Genomic DNA, 19514 nt, shown 5'->3' with positions numbered 1-19514 from the left:
GTTGAGTCTAACAAGAGCAGCAGCTAAAATCACTAGCTCAAAGCTGTTCATCGCTTTGGTTCAGATCTGGAGCCCACCAACACGCACACTGTGAAACAAGGCCACCCAGTCAGTATTGTGTGTGCTGTCAGGAGGCATGGGATAGAAATGAGGCATCTGCGCCACTTCTGTGCCAGGATTGAGAAGGGCCTCAGCTGGAGGAAAAGCTTTATCTTAAAAAGCCCCCAACTCTGGAATGATCTCAGACACAGTCACAATCTTCAAATCGAGGCTAAAAACTCATTAGTTCAGTTTATCTTTTGGTAGCTAATGCTCCCCCATAGATGAAGGCAGCAGATCCAGGGGGTCCATGGACACTGGGAATTACAGTAAACTGAGACGCTGGTGTCGATCACTCAGGTTTGTTGACGTGGAGCGGAGGGATGCCAGTGTTTCAGGAAGCTCCCACATCTGTGTCTCCTTCTGGTTCCTCTCCTTTTAGTTAAACCTGTCATAGTCAGATCTGCCGGAGTCATTAGCCACACTCTGTAAATGTTCACATTCTCTGCTCTACATTCACCCAAACAGATCACAACTAACTCCACCCCTCTACCTTTTTCTGAGTAAACGACCCCCCCACCTGTCACTGGACACTGATGGATGACTGTGGAGCTCCTCCTCCACGCTCCAGCCACCACCAAGTGCCTCGGAGCTGCCCCTACACTGAAGTTCTCACCGACTCCTAACTGTTATCACCAGTGGATTGACCAAAGGAGGGTAGGTCCCCCCACTGTGTGAGCCTTGGTTCCTCCCAAGGGTTCTTCCTCAGCTCTGAGTGAGTTTCTCTGTGCCGCTGTCGCCCCTGGCCTCACTCACCTGGGGTTTTTCACATTCTTTACTGGAACTGTGTGAAGCTGCTTTGTGAAAACCTCAGCTGTAAAAAGGCGCTGTACAAATTAATTAGATTTGTTTCGATTTCGAGCAGAGGCTGTGAGCCAGGCCTCGTCCACCATCAGAGTCTGACCTCACTAAATGGTCAAGAATTCCCATAAACACAGTCCTAAACCGAGTGGAAAGCCTTCCCAGAAGAGATGAAGCTGTCGCAGCTCCAGAGGGTGCGGAGACATCATATTAAACCCCGCGGATTAAGAATGGGATGTCACTCAAGGCCCCGAGTGAATACTTTTGGCAAAATCCTATAAACAGTTCTTCAAAAGAGGGTGGATGTGTTTTAATCTGAGTGTGCATCTCTTCCTAGGGTTAAAGGCCCCAGAGAGCCAGATTATGAAGGATTGGTGTGGATTAGGGTTATTTTGAGATTACTGGGTGAGATTAGGCTGCGAGAGGAGGTGAGACGGCAGGAGGCGGCGCACGAGGACAAACCAGCGCCTCAAACACCACTGACGCCACGTGCCTCATTCAGAACGTCCTCCTACGCACCGCCACGTCCGCCCCATCACAGACTGAGAAAATAAATCACTTTACATCCACAACAGCATGCGTCATCTTTGTCCCGGTGTGTTATAATGATCTGATGTGTGACAAATGAGCCGCTAACAAAGTCAGAGCACTGAACCTCAGCCCATTTTCTCAGAACCACTGTCCACGGCCTCTTTGCCGTTACAATGACACACACCGCACAGTTCCTTCTTCACAGCAGTGTCTGTGATTGTGGGGAAATGCTGCTCTCTGGTTTATTTACATTCTGAAGCCCTGTGTCTTTAAGGTGGAACGGTGTGTTTGAGGAAATAAAGCCACTGTTGTTTGTACGCGCTGAAGTGTAACTTTTCTGTACGTTTTTACTCACGGTTTGAATTACAACAGAATCTCACGTGTCACTCGAGTTGTTTAGTTTTGTAGCACTTTCTTTTTTAGAGTGGGTTCCTACCTAAATAATCTGAAGCAGCAAAAATAAGTCAATATTTCCCACTTTTGGAACAGGAATAGAGCAACATCCTCATCTAGGTTCATGCTTTTTCAGTGTTTGGAGGCTCTTTACCGTTTTTTTTTCCATTAGCAGAGAGAGAGAGAGAGAGAGAGAGAGAGAGAGAGAGAGAGAGAGAGAAAGTGAGACAGAGAGAGAGAGAGGAGAGAAAGAGAGAGAGACAGAGACAGAGAGAGAGAAGAGAGACAGAGTGAGACAGAGATAGAGAAAGTGAGACAGAGAGAGAGAGAGGAGAGAGACAGAGAGAGAGAGAGGAGAGAAAGAGAGAGAGACAGAGACAGAGAGAGAGAGAGGAGAGAAAGAGAGAGAGAGAGACAGAGAGAGGAGAGAGTGAGAGAAAGAGAGAGAGGAGAGAGAGAGAGAAAGAGAGAGAGGAGAGAGAGAGAGAAACAGAGAGAGAGGAGAGAGAGAGAGAGAGAGAGAGAGAGGAGAGAGAGAGAGAGAGAGAGAGAGAGGAGAGAGAGGAGAGAGAGAGGAGAGAGAGAGAGAGAGAGGAGAGAGAGAGAGAGAGAGAGAAACAGAGAGAGGAGAGAGAGAGAGAGAGAAACAGAGAGAGGAGAGAGAGAGAGAGACAGAGAGAAAGTGAGAGAGAGAAAGAGAGAGAGACAATCAATCTAAACCAATTAGAACAAACCAAATTAAAAACGCATCTACAGCAGAACTACATCCACTACTGGGAGACGCAGTGCAGATCCAGAGTAAACTGCAGTGTTATTCGGCCCTGACCCGTCAGTACAGAGCGGCAGATCACCTGACCACGCTGACTGACCCCAAACTGAGATCCACCCTCACCAAATACAGACTCAGTGCCCACGGCCTGGCCGTAGAGACGGGCAGACACAGGAAGACCTGGCTGCCCAGAGAGCGGAGAGTGTGTCAGCACTGCCCTCTGAACAGACCCGAGACAGAGCTGCACTTCCTCACTGAGTGCACTAAATACCACCAGATCAGAGCAGAGTTCTTCACCAAAATCTCCCTCAGAATCCCAGCCTCCCCGACTCTGAGAAGCTGCCCCCTCCTTCTCAGGGAGAATAAAGAGTGCTGCACCCTGGCAGCGCAGTACGTCCACGCCTGCAATGCTCTGAGGGACAGTGAGTGACCCCCGCCCTGACCCCACACCTCTGTTTATTCAGTACTGTTATTACTGTGTGTATTAATGTGTCTGTTGTTATTAGTATCTGTTTCTTACCCGTTACATTTACAGTGTCTTTACTTTAAAGGTTCTTTTGTGTTCCACTGACATTCAACATAGCTTTGGCAAAACAAGTGTCAATATTTGTCATGCCAATAAAGCACATTTGAATTTAAATTTGAATTTGAGAGAGAGACAGAGAGAGAGAGGAGAGAGACAGAGTGAGAGAGAGAGAGGAGAGAAAGAGAGAGAGAGAGAGAGAGAGGAGAGAAAGAGAGAGAGAGAGAGAGAGAGAGAGAGAGAGAGGAGAGAAAGAGAGAGAGAGAGAGGAGAGACAGAGAGAGAGACAGAGAGAGAGAGGAGAGACAGAGAGAGAGAGAGAGAGGAGAGACAGAGAGAGAGAGAGGAGAGACAGACAGAGAGAGAGAGGAGAGACAGAGAGAGAGAGGAGAGACAGAGAGAGAGAGAGAGAGGAGACAGAGAGACAGAGTGAGAGAGAGAGAGAGAGACAGAGTGAGAGAGAGAGAGAAGAGACAGAGAGAGAGAGAGAGGAGAGACAGAGAGAGAGAGAGAGGAGAGACAGAGAGAGAGAGAGAGGAGAGACAGAGAGAGAGAGAGGAGACAGAGAGAGAGAGAGAGGAGAGACAGAGAGAGAGAGAGAAGAGACAGAGAGAGAAGAGACAGAGAGAGAGAGAGAGGAGAGACAGAGAGAGAGAGAGGAGAGAGACAGAGTGAGAGAGACAGAGTGAGAGAGAGAGAGAAAGCCTAGCTGCTCTGCCCCATTTACTCAACAACTACGTCCACTCTCATGAAGAATCACTAATGTAGATTTACAAATGTTTGTTTATGACATTTTTCAACCTCCACACACTTTTGGTGCTGTAACATGTCAAATAAGAAAAGTGATCTATCTCCATCAGTGTTTATGTACGTTTGTATCTATCTCTGAATAACAACATTCCTGTTTACATCACCATGACCTCCCTGTTCACATTCCCCAGAGTGTCGCTGGACAGATGTAAGGCCTAGAGACTTCACTGGGCTGTGACCCCTGTCCAGATCGCACACACAAGCTCTGCTTTCTACTGAAACAGGAACGTCAAATCACCTCGATCAGCAGAGCCACTGAAACAGTAGCGGCTGTCCTGGTTAGGGATGATGAGCCTGTGCTTCCTCGCTGCTCCACTCCGGCTCAGAACACGCAACCCAAAAACATGCTCTCAGGAATGACCACACAGTACTACCACGATCCTCAAGCCACAACACAAACCTGTTACAGTCTTTACAGAGTTATTATTATTGTTATTATATTAATAATACACACACACACACGTACAGGGTTTTCAAAAGTCACAGGCTCGTTACAGGCTCCTTACAGACCTAAATGTTCAGCACCATCTTCTAGTCGAGTCTGTAACAAACAACAAAAGTTTTGAAATTTGTGTTGATGACTTTTGAAGCACAAAAGATACTGCAAATCGTTTTCTGAGACATTTCTGGTCTTCTTTGATCTGTAACCGCTTATCCAATTCAGGGTCGCGGTGGGTCTGGAGCCTGGGCGGAACACAACCTGGATTGAGCGCCAGTCCTTCACAGGGCGACACACACTCACACCTATGGACACTTTTGAGTCTCCAATCCACCAACCTACGTGTGTTTTTGGAGTGTGGGAGGAAACCAGAGCAACCGGAGGAAACCCACACAGACACAGAGAGAACACACCACACTCCTCATAGACAGTCACACGGAAGAAACCCACGCAGACACAGGGAGAACACACCACACTCCTCACAGACAGTCACCCGGAGGAAACCCACGCAGAAACAGAGAGAACACACCATACTCCTCACAGACAGTCACCTGGAGGAAACCCACGCAGACACAGGGAGAACACACCACAGTCCTCACAGTCACCCGGAGGAAACCCACGCGGACACGAGAGAACACACCACACTCCTCACAGACAGTCACCCGGAGGAAACCCACGCAGACACAGGGAGAACACACCACACTCCTCACAGACAGTCACCCGGAGGAAACCCACTCAGACACAGAGAGAACACACCACACTCCTCACAGACAGTCACCCGGAGGAAACCCACACAGACACAGGGAGAACACACCACACTCCTCACAGACAGTCACCCGGAGGAAACCCACTCAGACACAGAGAGAACACACCACACTCCTCACAGACAGTCACCCGGAGGAAACCCACACAGACACAGGGAGAACACACCACACTCCTCACAGACAGTGACCCGGAGCGGGACTCGAACCCACAACCTCCAGGTCCCTGTGTGACTGTGACACTACCTGCTGCGCCACCGTGCCGCCCACTAAATGACCACTTTCCCCAATGGAAAATCTTGCCCTTGATCCAATATGGCGGCTTTCAAGATGGCGGCCATGTTCTGGACACAGCCTTAAAAATAGACCCCTGGCCCATTACTCACTGGTGTATTCAGATATAATTTTCCCTTTCGTTTCTGAAATAAAAGAGTGTCCTGCGATTGCACCCTGAGATTGGAAAACAGAAAGAGAGAAAAAGCGGATGGAAGAGAGGCAGAGATTCCAAAGTGTGGGGGCAGCAACACTCAAAGCCTGAAGGAACTGAATGGTCACAGATGGTTTTGCAGCTTCTCTTATAAAACAGAACCATGATCTGATGCTCCAATTTTACCATCAACATTCACTCAAAACAATGATTAAACCTCAGGCAAAACCGAGGCAGGCAGAGCTAAAGTGTGCTGATGACATTATCCTCATGAGCACCCAGAGCCCTCGAGCCGACGGCAGCGGCATGTACTCCGGTCCGGCCAATGAGAGCGAAGATGGAGGGAGCGAGGCCTCCTGGGCTCCCACAGAGAGAGCCTTGTTCTCCAGCAGAAGAGACGAGTAGTGTGTTCACAGTAGGTTGCCCATCTGAGAGCTAAGCTGCTTTGAGTGGAAAACAGCCATATGGACAACCTCATGACCACCAGCCCCCCGAAATCTGGTATTTACCCCCACCCCCAACAGTTGTTTGGTTAAGGACAGCCCTCTACATAACCACCGCACACAATCTCTGTGTAGAATTCAGTATAAAACACCATACAAAGTCAGACAGAGATTTACACAAATGCAGACTTTCAGCAAAAACGTCCTTCTCCAGTGGAACACAGTTCTGTTTCTTAATGAAACGTCTGTGACCTGCTTTGGTCCAAACCCCACGAGCCCCACAGCAGTGTTCTCCCCCTGTGTAAACAGCCCCTGTTCAGAACGCCCGCTTTCAGCACCTGTTCCTTTAAATGATAATGAGCCGCTCTCTGTTCACCCCGCCCCCGAGCGCACAGCAGTGAGGAGCGAGGAGCAGAAGATCTGGTTTTTAGCCGTTTTCACTTTGTTCTCTTTCTTCTCCGTTTTTACTCAGTGCTCTTATTTCTCCGCGCTCGTTGTGTCTGTTTCACTGAGTTTAACCTCGTCTTAGCGCTCTCACATAAACACGGGTCCAGCGCTGTGATTGGACAGACTCAGACGAGGGGGCGGAGCTATTCTAAAGTCTATGCACTTTATGTCAAACCAGAGGAGAGTCAGAATGGCTCGTATTATCCCATGTTTTCTGACTTATGGTGCTTTTCCACTGCATGGTATCTACTCGACTATGCTTGGCATGCCTTGACCCACTTTTTCCATACCACAACCCCCCCACCGCCGAAATGTATACGATGTTCTCTCAAAACCCTGTCTCTAACAGGAACAGCAGGCTTTGGAAGCCACAACAGCGGCGGTGGTAACGTTGAGCGGTGTTTACTCATGGTGTATCGGCGTGTTGTTGTTGTTTGGGACTGAACACAGCTCCGTCATCAGTTCAGACAGATCAGTAGAGTTTGTTCCTTCCTTGTTGCAGCGTCCAGCTCTCGCTGGATTCTTTCGTCGGCCACCGATCCAAGGAGCGTTTGAACCTCTTCAAAAGACCACGGCGTCATTTTACGAGCTGCCGTCGTGAGTCGGATAAAAACAAACGTGATCTCTGCTGCAGCTGGAGATTTTACAGATGGAGAGTTGGTGCTGGTCGTCTGCGTTGCGTGGCGTAGAGTGACGACTCTCTCTGGACGATCAGCGCTCTGCAAGGTTTACACGCCACGGTTTAGTCCCTACTCGACTCGCTCTGAACCACGAGAAAACATCCACTAAACAAAAACCCGCTTCCAGGAGCAGACTGACCCTGTGGAAAAGCAAAAAAGCAGAGCCGAACTGGTACCATGCAGTGGGAAACCACCATTAAGTAACTGGGTGGTCTTGTTTCACTGTGTGTGTATTGGTGGGCTCAAGATCCTTACATTAATGTCCCCTTTACTGACTGAATAATGGAGAAATCGTGAAAGCGTAGTGGAGTTCCCCTGCGAGAGCTGGTCCTCGTCTCCGTCTCTGATGTGAAAGTAGGACAAGGCGGACCTCAGTGGTAGATATCCAGTATTTTCACGGCTGCGTGGGTGATTTTAAGCCATGCAGAAAGAAGGCTTGTTAGTTGTGGGGTTTCCTGCTGCTATCTCACAAATCTCAAACTTTCTGGGCCTGTGGATAACGCCAGCTCTTCATTTTTCAGGTCAATATTAAAGTTTCACGCTTGTTTTAAGTGATTTTTTTGCATAATTTTGAGAGGGAAAGGCATTTCAACAGACTATAATTTATTAAAAATGCACCGGAGTCCTTCAAAACTCACTGTCCACTCTCTCAGCTCCACTGACCACACAGGAGCACTCTGTAGTTCTACACTTACACACTGTAGTCCATCTGTGGCTCTGCATACTTTGTCATCCCCCTGTCCCTCAGCGCTCAGGACCCCCACAGAGCAGGTGTGACGTGGTGGTGGATCATTCTCAGCGCTGCAGTGACACTGACGTGGTGGTGGTGGTGTTAGTGTGTGTTGTGCTGGTGTAGAGTGGATCAGACACAGCAGTGCTGCTGGAGTTTTTAAACCCTGCGTCCACTCTCTGTCCACTCTGTGAGACACTCCTCCCTCGTTGGTCCAGTGTGTGTTGTGCTGGTGTGAGTAAATAACAGGGCTCCGTATAAATTAATGTAATTTCCCTGTTCCTAACTGATTAATTCGTTCGCACACGTTCATATTGTAACAAAGAGAAGTCACCAATAGGAAACCATAAAAGATATTCATCTCGATCCCACGCTTTATTAAGTCGTTCAAACGCATTATTTTTATTATTAATATTTATAATGATATTTGGTCGTGGTAAAATGAACGCTTTTAACTCAGAAACTACAGCAATGTGGTTAAAAATCGTTACCTTGTCGGAGTCCAGTTCGGGGTCGGTCTGACACAGGCGGTAGAGGAAGGACTTGGGCTCCCGGCTCAGGGTCTGTTTGGTGGTGAGGAAAAGCGTTCCGCCCACATTGAGGCGGACCCACCGGGAAGAGCCCTCCGCGGCGGAGCGGAGAGCACAGCGGCCGGACACCGAGCACTCACCGCCGGCCATCTTCTCCTCCTCCTCCGCTAGCGTTCCAGCTAACACACACTCAGCAGCAGCCCCCGCACACGACTCCGCGCTTTACATCAAGAACATCGCGGAGAACTGGAGTCCCGACCCGGGGATTTTAGTTTAACTTTAGTCTGTGCTTGTCCTTTCAGCGTGGAACATGTCGAAGACTCGCCGCGGATGAGGTCCAGCAGCGCGGAGCAGAGAGACACGGCTCAACGCTCAGGACACAACACAGGATCTGATCTCTCCTCGCCCGCGGTTCCCGAGCAGGTCCCCCAGGGGGCGCCAAATTCACGGCGTGAATTTCCTTATATTAATGTTCAATAAATCATTCCATCGATTTCTTCATTTGTTCAGTTTATTGAATTATTGTTCTGGGGCCGTTTAAACCGAGGGAACCATTTATAACTTTAAGAATCTCCTGAGGGATATTTTTACCCGTTTTCCTTCCCTATTTTTATATTTCCCTTACCCACCCAAGTGGCGTCTGCTGCTTGCTAACTGCTACTTGCTATACTACATAGCATATATATATATATATAAGGGTAATTTATTTTACAAGCATATTTTTAAATTCTCTTTACATCCCAATAGTAGTTAGTAAAGCAAATGCCCTGAAAACAGATTATCTGAGGCAGCTACAGGACTGCAGACAACCTGAGGTGGACTGGGGGTATGAGAAGAATGAGGGTGAAGGGTGGGCCTCGTGACAGTGACAAAAGAAATACAATTTTAGTATCCAATTTTTGTGTTTTCATTGGAAGGGCAAATGATTCCTGTGGGTGGGAGATACCCAACCTAGCCTTCGACACACACCGCTAAAAGCTAGCAAGCTAGCAAGCTAATTCCATAGGAACCGTTGAGATTAAAAAAACTGATCCTTATAACAGCCCCATCATTAACATTACCCATTATCATAGTACCTATTTAAGAGAGAGCTCAAAACAACACAAAGCATGAGAGAAAAACAGGTTTAATCCCAATTCACACCACATTCTTTACATATTGCACTACACAAGTTATTAAATTACTCAATCTAGATCTTAATAGTGTATTATATATTTTTAATACATTTATGCTTACTCGTATCATCCACATCAAATCTATCACTATCTGCATGTGTATATTTGTAGTGTTATGACTTCACCGAGTGTAATTCACTAAATAGGGAATGAGGAGCTATTTGAATTTCAGCCAGAGACAGAAATGCTGTGACCCCTGCGTTTTTAAAAGCTCAGATTTTTTGGGTAAACACAAGACCACTGACAGTGGTGTTTCCTAAAATCTCCACCTTGGAGAGCATTCAAAACCTGAAATGCTAATTTCGTGTGGAAACGAGACTAAAATAGTGGCAAAAACCTGTTTTAAAAAATGCCCCAATAACTGAGGGAGGGTCCTGAAGTGAACTCCACCCCAGGTGCTCTAGGTTCCACCTTATTTCTTTTGGTGCATAAACCCAGTGTCATTACCTCGCATTGAGTTGGTGGGGGTCAGGGGTCAACAGTCAGAATTATACACTGCATCTTTAAAATCATTACCTAATGTCTTTTGAAATGATTAAACCCCACAAACAATTTTGAGCTATTTTTCTAACTCCTTTACATCTGAAACATCACAGGATTGCCGTAGATCATGAGCAGTAGCCTTTACGATAGCGTGGTCTGATGCAGCCTTGTAAAGAGGACACATCAGGTGCTCATAGATGGCTGACGTGAATTAAAAAGGGGGCCACTCAAAACCAATGATGAGACTATTTAGGGACAGGGTGTGGCATGGTTTATCAGAAATACCCTCCAGCTTAAATACATCAGACACTGTGGACATCATTGTGGATTACAGGGAAGAACCAACCAATATCTGTTGTTAAATTTTTTAGATTTTTGAAAATTAAATAATTAGGAGAGACGGCTTGGTGTTTTCTTTCTGCATCAGAGTTCTTCTTAAAATAATCTTGTTACAGTAATATACAGGGTGGGTAATTTATATGGATACACCTTAATAAAATGGGAATGGTTGATATTAACTTCCTGTTTGTGGCACATTAGTATATGGGAGGAGGGAAGCTTTTCAAGATGGGTGGTGACCATGGCGGCCATTTTGAAGTCGGCCATTTTAGATCCAACTTTTGATTTTTCAATGGGAAGAGGGTCATGTGACACATTGACCTGTCTACTTCCTGTATAGTCTTCTCTGTGTTGTATGAGAAGTGTGTGACATGTTGAAAAAGGACAGGAGGCGTGGTTTCTGTCGGCCTAAACCCCTACATGCTTTATTTCAGTTCTAGGTGTCGTCAAGCTCTTGAGTTGACGGGGAAAATACACACAGCGCCCACGCAAAGACAGACCCCGCGCACACACGCTTGCTCACACACAGACACACACTCCTCTCTTACACACACACACACACACATGCTCAAGCTCGTGCTCACACACGTGTTCAAGCCTGGGCAGGGCCTGCAAATGCAAAGGCTTTTAAATTATCAGAATATGAGTCAATCACTGCGCAAATAGAAAATGTATATGATATAGTAAGAAAAAAAAAAGCTGTAAAATATCATAGTTTACAATAATTCTTCACATTCAAAGGCTTTACATTTCAAAACATACACAGCAAGGCCCTCGAACATGACTTCAATCCAAATATGATTCTCATATATTAGAATTTAAATAACACAGAAGTAGCCGGGCCCGAACAGAGTTGCCCAATAACCTTATACAAGAATAAAAATACAAAACCCGGATCCAAGAGTCACCTCGCTCTACTCACCTCCAAGGTCAATATTACATCAACTATACATCACAGTCATCAGTTACCAACCAGGAAGAGGAGAGAGACACACTCATTCAAGCGCATACACACACACACACACACACACACACACACACACACACACACACACACGCTCATCTCCTTCCTGTTAAAAACTGCCAAGTGAGAGATAGAACCACACACACACACACACTTCCCAGACATCCAACACACACCTGGTCATGTCTCCACTCAGATACATATGCACAGTCATTATCCCATTGCAGACAATTTGAAGAAAGAGAAAAAAAATAAAAAATAAAAAATTAACTGAAAATCAGTCACGCGATTGGCTCAGGGCCTGGGGGTAATGTGTTACCCTCTAGAACTACATCATTACCCATAGTTCTGCAGTGATTGTTGTGGTGTGGTGATGATGATGGGGATGGGGTTTATTTTTCCCGTTAACGTATTTGTTTTTGTTCGGAGAGTTTTGATTCGGAACAACAAAAATAACTTGATGAGCAGGACCTCCCACCAACGAAAATTCAACATCCTCCAATCAGAATCAGCTAGACCAGCTACTGCGGCCAATGAGGGCAAAGGACCCGCCTTAACTCTAGATGCAGACCAATCTGACAGAGTGGACACAGCCCCCTACGTTGAGATCCAGGGCTAGAAGATTGTGTTTGAGAGAGAGAGAGAGAGAGAGAGAGAGAGAGAGAGAGCTGACTGTACAAGGGGTGTGTATGCTGTGATTGGTCGAAGGGCTGCTGGGGGACGTGACCGTAGGGAGGACTCCTATAAGCTGGGGCTCTGGTGTTTGTGGTAGATCTTCCTCCAGACCTCCTGGATCTTCTTACACCATTTATCAGCGTTTCCGCTCGGGTCCATCAGATAGTAGGTCCGGTTCGGCTGCAGGGGAGAGTTTATAAATGGGTCATGATTACAGCAGGGCATCCGCAGATCCATAACATCTTAAATTCATTTATTAAAAAGAAGGTTAATTTGTCTTTAAATGTCTTAAATCCATCTTCCAAACGGCATGGAAAGGAAATACAATTTTGCTTTTGCACATTGCCTTTTATATGCAAGTTAGCTTACGGTTTTAACAGCAGAACTAAGAAAATGAATCAATGGCGTTATTTATGGCTCTAGTGGGCGCCATTTTCAGCTACATTTATCCTGATGGTACTGTAGGTTTGGAGAAGTGTACATTTATTAAAACACTGATTGGATAAACCTGACTGTGCATCGTGGTTAAGCCAAATTCAAAGCAATCAGTACCAAGCGCATTTCTTTTAAATATTGGTTCATCAGAAAATGCAGGAATCACATATTTACAATAAAACTGGTAAAACACAGCTAGTTCCCTTCTCCTTCTCTGAACTGTTGCAATCTTGTGTTCCATCAGTGTCACTCAGTGACTGTCTGTGAGGAGTGTGGTGTGTTCTCTCTGTGTCTGCGTGGGTTTCCTCCAGGTGACTGTCTGTGAGGAGTGTGGTGTGTTCTCTCTGTGTCTGCATGGGTTTCCTCCGGGTGACTGTCTGTGAGGAGTGTGGTGTGTTGTGTTCTCTCTGTGTCTGCGTGGGTTTCCTCCGGGTGACTGTGAGGACTGTGGTGTGTTCTCCCTGTGTCTGCGTGGGTTTCCTCCAGGTGACTATCTGTGAGGAGTGTGGTGTGTTGTGTTCTCTCTGTGTCTGCGTGGGTTTCCTCCGGGTGACTGTCTGTGAGGAGTGTGGTGTGTTGTGTTCTCTCTGTGTCTGCGTGGGTTTCTTCCGGGTGACTGTCTGTGAGGAGTGTGGTGTGTTGTGTTCTCTCTGTGTCTGCGTGGGTTTCTTCCGGGTGACTGTCTGTGAGGAGTGTGGTGTGTTGTGTTCTCTGTGTCTGCGTGGGTTTCTTCCTAGTGCTCCGGTTTCCTCCCACAGTCCAAAAACACACGTTGGTAGGTGGATTGGCAAAGTGTCCGTAGGTGTGAGTGAATGTGTGTGTGTGTATGTCTGTGTTGCCCTGTGAAGGACTGGCGCCAATGAATGAATGAATGAATGAATGAATGAATAATTTTGTCGGACATCACTTTGGTCAACACTCGTTTTTAATACTGCTATATTTATATGGCTCTGTCACCAACAAAAAAAAATTTGTACTTAAGACACTGCGTTGTACTAAAACTGTAAAAACAGACGCATTAGCAGCTCATCGTTTATTTATAGTTAATATTTGGACTCTAATCTTATCTGTACTCATCACGATGTTGTCTCTGAAGAAAATGAAAAAGCACTTTTGTAAGTTGCTCTGAATTAAGAGCAGCTGTGTAAACAGGGTCATAGTGCACCAGGCAAGTCCCTTTCACTCTGCATTGACTAGTTTTAGCATTAGTTCACCTGCTGATTTAAGGTCCACTGGCTAAAGGATGTTCAGTACTGTGAGACTGAAGGTTTAAGTCGGCAAAAGTGCAGCTTCAGCATGGACCACGACAGCCACAGCAAGAACGTAAACAGCAGCAGGTCTGAATACGGGAAACCTTCGTTTATGTGGCATTTGTGACGTGTTAATATCAGTGGAGAATCAGGAGTGTGGTTACCGTGTGAACGAAGAACGTTTTGAAGTTCTTGGCTTCGGGCCGGAGTTCGGGAGACCAGGGGATCTCTCCCTTCAGAACTTTATTCACCGGGTCCACGTAGTACAGATGAGGGCCTTCGGTCAGGAGCAGCTGCCGGCGCCGTGCAAACAGACCCTGCACACGCGGAGGTAAACGAATCAAATATCAGCAAAAACATCCAACAAAATCTGTGCTTCTGCAGATTCAAATATGAAAAAAATGTAGTTTTAGGACGGTAAGAGAAACATTTGTCATGCTTCGTCTACTCCAGGGGTAATTCATTAAAATTCATTAAGGTCCAGTTAGAGAAAATGTTCCCAAGCCAATTATAGCCATTATAATTAAGCCATTAAAAATAAGAAATACTCTAAATAAAATGTCCTTTTTTCATTTCGATTAAAATTTACGATTTTTTTTTGGGGGGGGGGGGGGGGGGGGGATAAAGAAAAAAAAAAAAGCATATTTAGATAAAGTCCCTAATGAATTTAGTTGCAGTTGACGTTACAGCTTTTCCACAACCAGCGATCTGATTGGCTCTTATTACTAGAGGGGGTGGGACTTTATCTGTACACAGAAATCTGATTGGCTCTTATTGCTGGATAAAGGCGGGACTTTATCCATAAACAGAATTCATGTTTATCATTCCCTTCTCATTAAAGTTTCTGGTTGTAACTCACACAACACCATCGTTCCGAAAGTGTCCCAAAAGAGCTTTGATCTCGTCCCTCGGGCTGTTTTTACTGGCCCCAGGACAGCGGCGTCTGGACCCTGCCCTGTGTGTGTCACTCAGTGGAGTCACAGCGCTCATCATAATGCACAGATCTGACTGGCTGAGGAGCCTCACGTGTGATATGCAGAAACACATGTGATTGGTCTGTGAGTTTCCTGGAGCGCTAAACCTGCACCGTAACGACTAGAAGAGTCACACCACTTCAAACTCACACTCTGTTCACAGTTAAACAGCTCTGGACAGTTTATCAGCTACAGGTCCAGGTCCGGATCGGACAGCGTCTGGGTCCTGACTCGGACCACGGTCCACCTATTCCTGACCAGTGGTCTACTCCATTTACTACGACTATGGGAGCACTGGTATGTTAATTGGGGTTGTAGTGTATGAGGTGTTTCAGATACAGACGTGTTTAAACAGATCATAGTCACTGCTAGCATTGAGAGCAGTCCTCAGGCTAAAAATATCCAACTCCCAACTGTTCTGAGGTTGTGGACTAAGGTTGAGTAACGACTAACGCACCATCCATCAGACAGATATCTGCCTGTAACTCAGAGGTATTCAAACTTTTCTACCAGAGCCTCCACTGCCATCCCACCCACCTCCAATCAGCTCCAATCAAACCGCATCTCGACACTGGAAACTGTTACAAAAAGTTTGTATCTTCTCAAGCAGTCTTTCCTTTTGCGCAATAATCTTTTGAAGTCTTTTTGTTCTGGATTTGAAACAATGTACAGTTCAGAGACAGCCCTACGGTGGTTGGTCAGTGAACAGATTCATCAATGCTACTGATTCTGTTGCTCTCAGAACACTTCTCTTGGGTCTAGATACACCACGCAGAGGCCTCCCACCTCTGCCATTTACTTTGAATTGTAAAGCAACCTCAGGGTATGGGAAAGGTGTTATAGAAATTACACTTAATTATTATTATTAAGAAAAAGAAAAAGAAGAAGAAAAAACACCTTTATTGATCCCCTTGGGGAAATTGCTTATCCGCATTGGACTCATCCGTGGCAGTGAACACACAAACACACACCGGTGAGCAATTCTTCACACACACCTCGGCGCCCGGGGAGCAGTTTTGGGGTTAGGTGCCTTGCTCAAGGGCACTTCAGCCGTGGACGAACTTTCTGTTGTCGGTCCCGGGAACTGAACCGGTGACAGTCCGGCCTCAAGCTTGCTTCTGTAACCTCACGGCCACGGCTGCCCCCCATTAATTATCAACCCATTAACCTAGCACTTTACTGTGTATTATTAGCTGGCTACAAAATAAAATAAAATAAAAGCAACACATGGCGATAAGAGCTTCTCCTTTCTGCTCATAAGAACAGAACACACACTCCTGCTCTGGGGGGGGGGGCGGGTCTGTCAGCCTCTAAGATCCACGATTACACATTTCTCATCCAACTCACACAAAAAGGGACGATACAACTTTATTCAAACACACAGAGCACTAACTCACTTTACGCTTGTCAACTGGGCCCATCTTAAGGATGAGATTATTCTCCACAAACTGGTGCCTGTAAAACAAAACAAACATTGTGGTTATCAAACTGAGAGAGAAACATGCATAAAACACATTAAAGTGCTGTTTTTTGGGCTTCAAATCACATGCTATTTTTACAAATCGTCTCTGTCCAACACAGCAACTTTACTTTCAATGAAAGTCAACGTATTTTGGAGCGTTTCTATTGGTCCATTCATTCTGACATTTTCACACCGTGCGAAGGACAGCTGCTGTGTTCAAACAAACACCACAAACACGGAGACACACTTTTATACATCGGACAGTGATGAAATGCATGTTTGATAAAATAACATAATGCCACTTAACACACCAAGGATTTGCAGCGCTTTGTTTGTCCAGCAGGAGGCGCTTTTCCTCTTCGCTGAACTGCAAGTCCAGCTCCATGCTATTGCTATCCAGCTCATGAATGTGTATGAACTGATCCACGCTGGGGGCAGGGTTACATACAGGTACTACACTCTCCAAAGGCTCGTCCACTGAGGGCGTGGAGCCCGGCTGGGTCACCTGCATGCTGCTGAACTGGCTTAAGAGGTCGTCATACTGGGTCAGAGGAGAGGAGAGAGAGAAACGCTAATCAATAAACTGCGTACGTGAGGAGTTAAGACACACAGCTGTTGAATTAGCACTCTATTGTAGTATGTTTCTATTTAAGCTATTGCTCCATATATTATTTTGTATTTTATGGTGACTGTTGTATCGTATTAAAAATGACAATTGACATTTTATTAAACAAAAAATAACCTAAAAGCAAGTAGTGTGTAAATAGAAAAGTACATATTGGGCGCTGCATGAGCTCCATGAGCTTCCTCCACTTCTTTTTTCCAGAGAGGGAACGCAATTTCTCAGTATTTTGCGAAATCCATGTAAATAAAGCCCAGTTTCAGCTTCTTACTGAATGTAAGCAAAGGCTAGAGGCTAATGATAGGGACTTTATTGCAAAAAACGCAAAGTGGAAATGAGAAATACAAAGAGATGAACCCATTGGAATACTCCTCGGCCCAGGAGGACTACAACTAGAGGCATAAATAGAGAGAACACTTAACTGAAGGAGTCCTAAAACACTTTAACAGCGCTGCGCCTCCTGCACTTACTGCTACAAGCGCCGAGAGCCGCTATGACCTGCTCCAAGCGCCACGCTGTTTTCACTTAAACTTCATGTTTTTATTTCTTACAAAATGCTCCAAACGTTACTCTACAATCCCTGCACAGCAAAGACAGAGGCTCTCTTCTCCCTATTACAGCTTGTTGAAGCATCGCAATGACTTTGAAGCCTTAATTTTAAGGCACAAATACAATATGTTTAAGCCAGTTTTGGAAAACAGTGAAGACACCCACATCTCCTCAAATAGCAACTCCACTGAAAATCTGAGCCCGAGCAGAAAATGAATCATGAACACACACGAGGTATCTGCCAACTACTACATATAATATTCCTTCACAAAGTTGTCTTCAGAACACAGCCTCAGTCTTTCTGAGATGAGTTCCCTCACCACACACTGGCCTCTGCCGCACTGTCCAGCTCTTTTTTAGCTCGCTGTGCGGTCAGATTATTCTTGACCAACTTCATTTCCTCTGCTCATGCCGTTCCCTTTAGAGGGGTGTAATCTCCATGTTTGGTGGTCTGATGTTTTTCAGTGTTGCTTTTCTTGAGGTAGGCGCAGGCTTCTCCACGAACACTGTGCGCTGGCTTTCCCTTCACTTCAATAAAAAGAAACGTGCTGTCCACTGGTCTTCAGAAAAGACTAGACACTAGTTATTGACCGTCGTTCGCTGAGCCATTTTAGCAAGTTAGACCTCACCACATCTAAAGCTACATTCACATCTGGGAGAAGACACGTCGTATTAAAACTGGAAAAACGAACATGGCAGTAGCTCATGTGAATCACATTTTGCTCAGGAGCACAGCAAAGAGTTTGTCGAATGGACAGGATTACGATGAGAAGGGAGAAAAATAAAAGCAGTGTGTACTGCTGAACTCAAGATCAGCTGAAGCCCAAATGGCTCTCTACACCCTATGTAGTGCACAGTGTAGGTCATAAGGTTTCTGCACTATTTAACTATTACAAACAACCAAACAATCGTTTATAAGCTTCACATCTTCCTATCAAACTAGTGCGCTGTTTGTGTGCAGTAGTATTAACTTTATAATCTGTGAAGTGCACTACGTAGGGAGTTTGACACAAGCTCTAGCCTCTTCTCCATTTTTGTTTTTCTGTGCTAGGCACGTGTACAGGCAAAAAAGATGCATGAAATCTGAGCTGGTCGATCACGTTCACGCTGCACTCCCAGGAATTGTCTACGTATGTGATACAGTAGCACATACGAAAGTGACTCAAATGTGATTTGACATGTCCACACAAGGCGAGTAAATCAGCGTGGGAAGGGGAACACACTCCAAGAGCTAAGATTGTAACCAAAAGACTCTAAAGAATAAAGATTTGTAAAAAGTGCTGGCTGTTTAACTCACGTTCCCGTAGCAGTCCTCGTCGTCCTCCGACATGGCGGGCAGGTAGGGGGTGAGTTTGGGTGGGGTTTGCAAGTGCAAGTCGTCCCAGCTTATCGACTCGAAGAAAGGGTGGGATTTCAGCGGCTCGTACCCGCCCATCTCCTCACAGCCAATCCGCTTGCAGGGATCCAATAACTACATTGGGTTTATTTAAGATACAGAACAGATGCTCAGAATGCTGCCATGTGCCCAGTCACAATAACCGTCATCATTGAGGAAATATCAGGGCGTGTAATCTCTAACATTAGCTGAACATACGAGGGTGAGTCGAAAATGACCTGTACACTGGTTGTAGAATTTATTTTGATCAATTTTAATAAAAGACAAATACTTAATTTTTTAAAATCTCCTTGTTTTTCAATACATTTTGTGCATTTGTTATAATGCTTACTTATTGCCTCATCAATCATTAAAGGCTAAGCAGCAGCTCTATGAAAGTGTCAAACAAATAAATACAGTGGAGTTTGAGTTCCTAACTTGTGTTTATTGAGAGTCAGAAAACATGTTATTTCTTACTAATTGAAGGAATAAGGTTTAAAAGACCGTTGGTCCCCCCCCCAGCGGTGTTGGGAAACTCTTATAGGCGTCTTGTCTGTGACGTAGATGGTGGACAACACTCTAGAAGCTGCACTTAATTTAATGCAAAATGACAAAAAGGTGTGTTGTTTTTGGCTGCAATCATTCAATGTACAGTGGGACATCTGTGCACAAATGGCCCAAAGATCCCAAAATATCCAGAAAATGGACTAAATTTGTCCACTTTAAACGGGCACTTTGGAAAGGACCATCCGCTCACTCCGTTATCTGTAGCTCATTTCACTGGCGCTTTTCCAACAATATGGGCATGTAAGGACACCAACGAAAGGT

At 45.6% G+C, this 19514-nt stretch overlaps 2 protein-coding genes across 3 annotated transcripts in view; both read right to left on the bottom strand.

Moving 5' to 3' along the window:
* Positions 1-8800, bottom strand: part of kctd5b (potassium channel tetramerization domain containing 5b) — a 19609-nt gene extending 10809 nt beyond the window's left edge. For both annotated transcript variants that reach the window (XM_066683494.1, XM_066683495.1), the window contains exon 1: positions 8345-8800. In XM_066683494.1, the coding sequence (XP_066539591.1) occupies positions 8345-8533 (189 nt within the window). In that variant the 5' untranslated portion in view covers positions 8534-8800. The remainder of the gene's footprint in view (positions 1-8344) is intronic.
* A 1977-nt stretch (positions 8801-10777) lies between these two features.
* The window catches only part of pdpk1b (3-phosphoinositide dependent protein kinase 1b), a 29395-nt gene continuing 20658 nt past the window's right edge, over positions 10778-19514 (bottom strand). Inside the window, exons 10-14 of the mRNA XM_066683549.1 lie at positions 18609-18782; positions 16452-16681; positions 16076-16133; positions 13869-14021; positions 10778-12199 (exon numbers count right to left, since the gene is read on the bottom strand). Of these exons, the coding sequence (XP_066539646.1) occupies positions 12086-12199; positions 13869-14021; positions 16076-16133; positions 16452-16681; positions 18609-18782 (729 nt within the window). The 3' untranslated portion in view covers positions 10778-12085. The remainder of the gene's footprint in view (positions 12200-13868; positions 14022-16075; positions 16134-16451; positions 16682-18608; positions 18783-19514) is intronic.

Source organism: Hoplias malabaricus, chromosome 10, assembly GCF_029633855.1.
Source record: "Hoplias malabaricus isolate fHopMal1 chromosome 10, fHopMal1.hap1, whole genome shotgun sequence".
In the NCBI taxonomy this organism is placed as follows: Eukaryota; Metazoa; Chordata; class Actinopteri; order Characiformes; family Erythrinidae; genus Hoplias; species Hoplias malabaricus.
The sequence above is the reverse complement of the archived record's forward strand: the minus strand, read 5'-3'. Positions and strand labels throughout refer to the sequence as shown.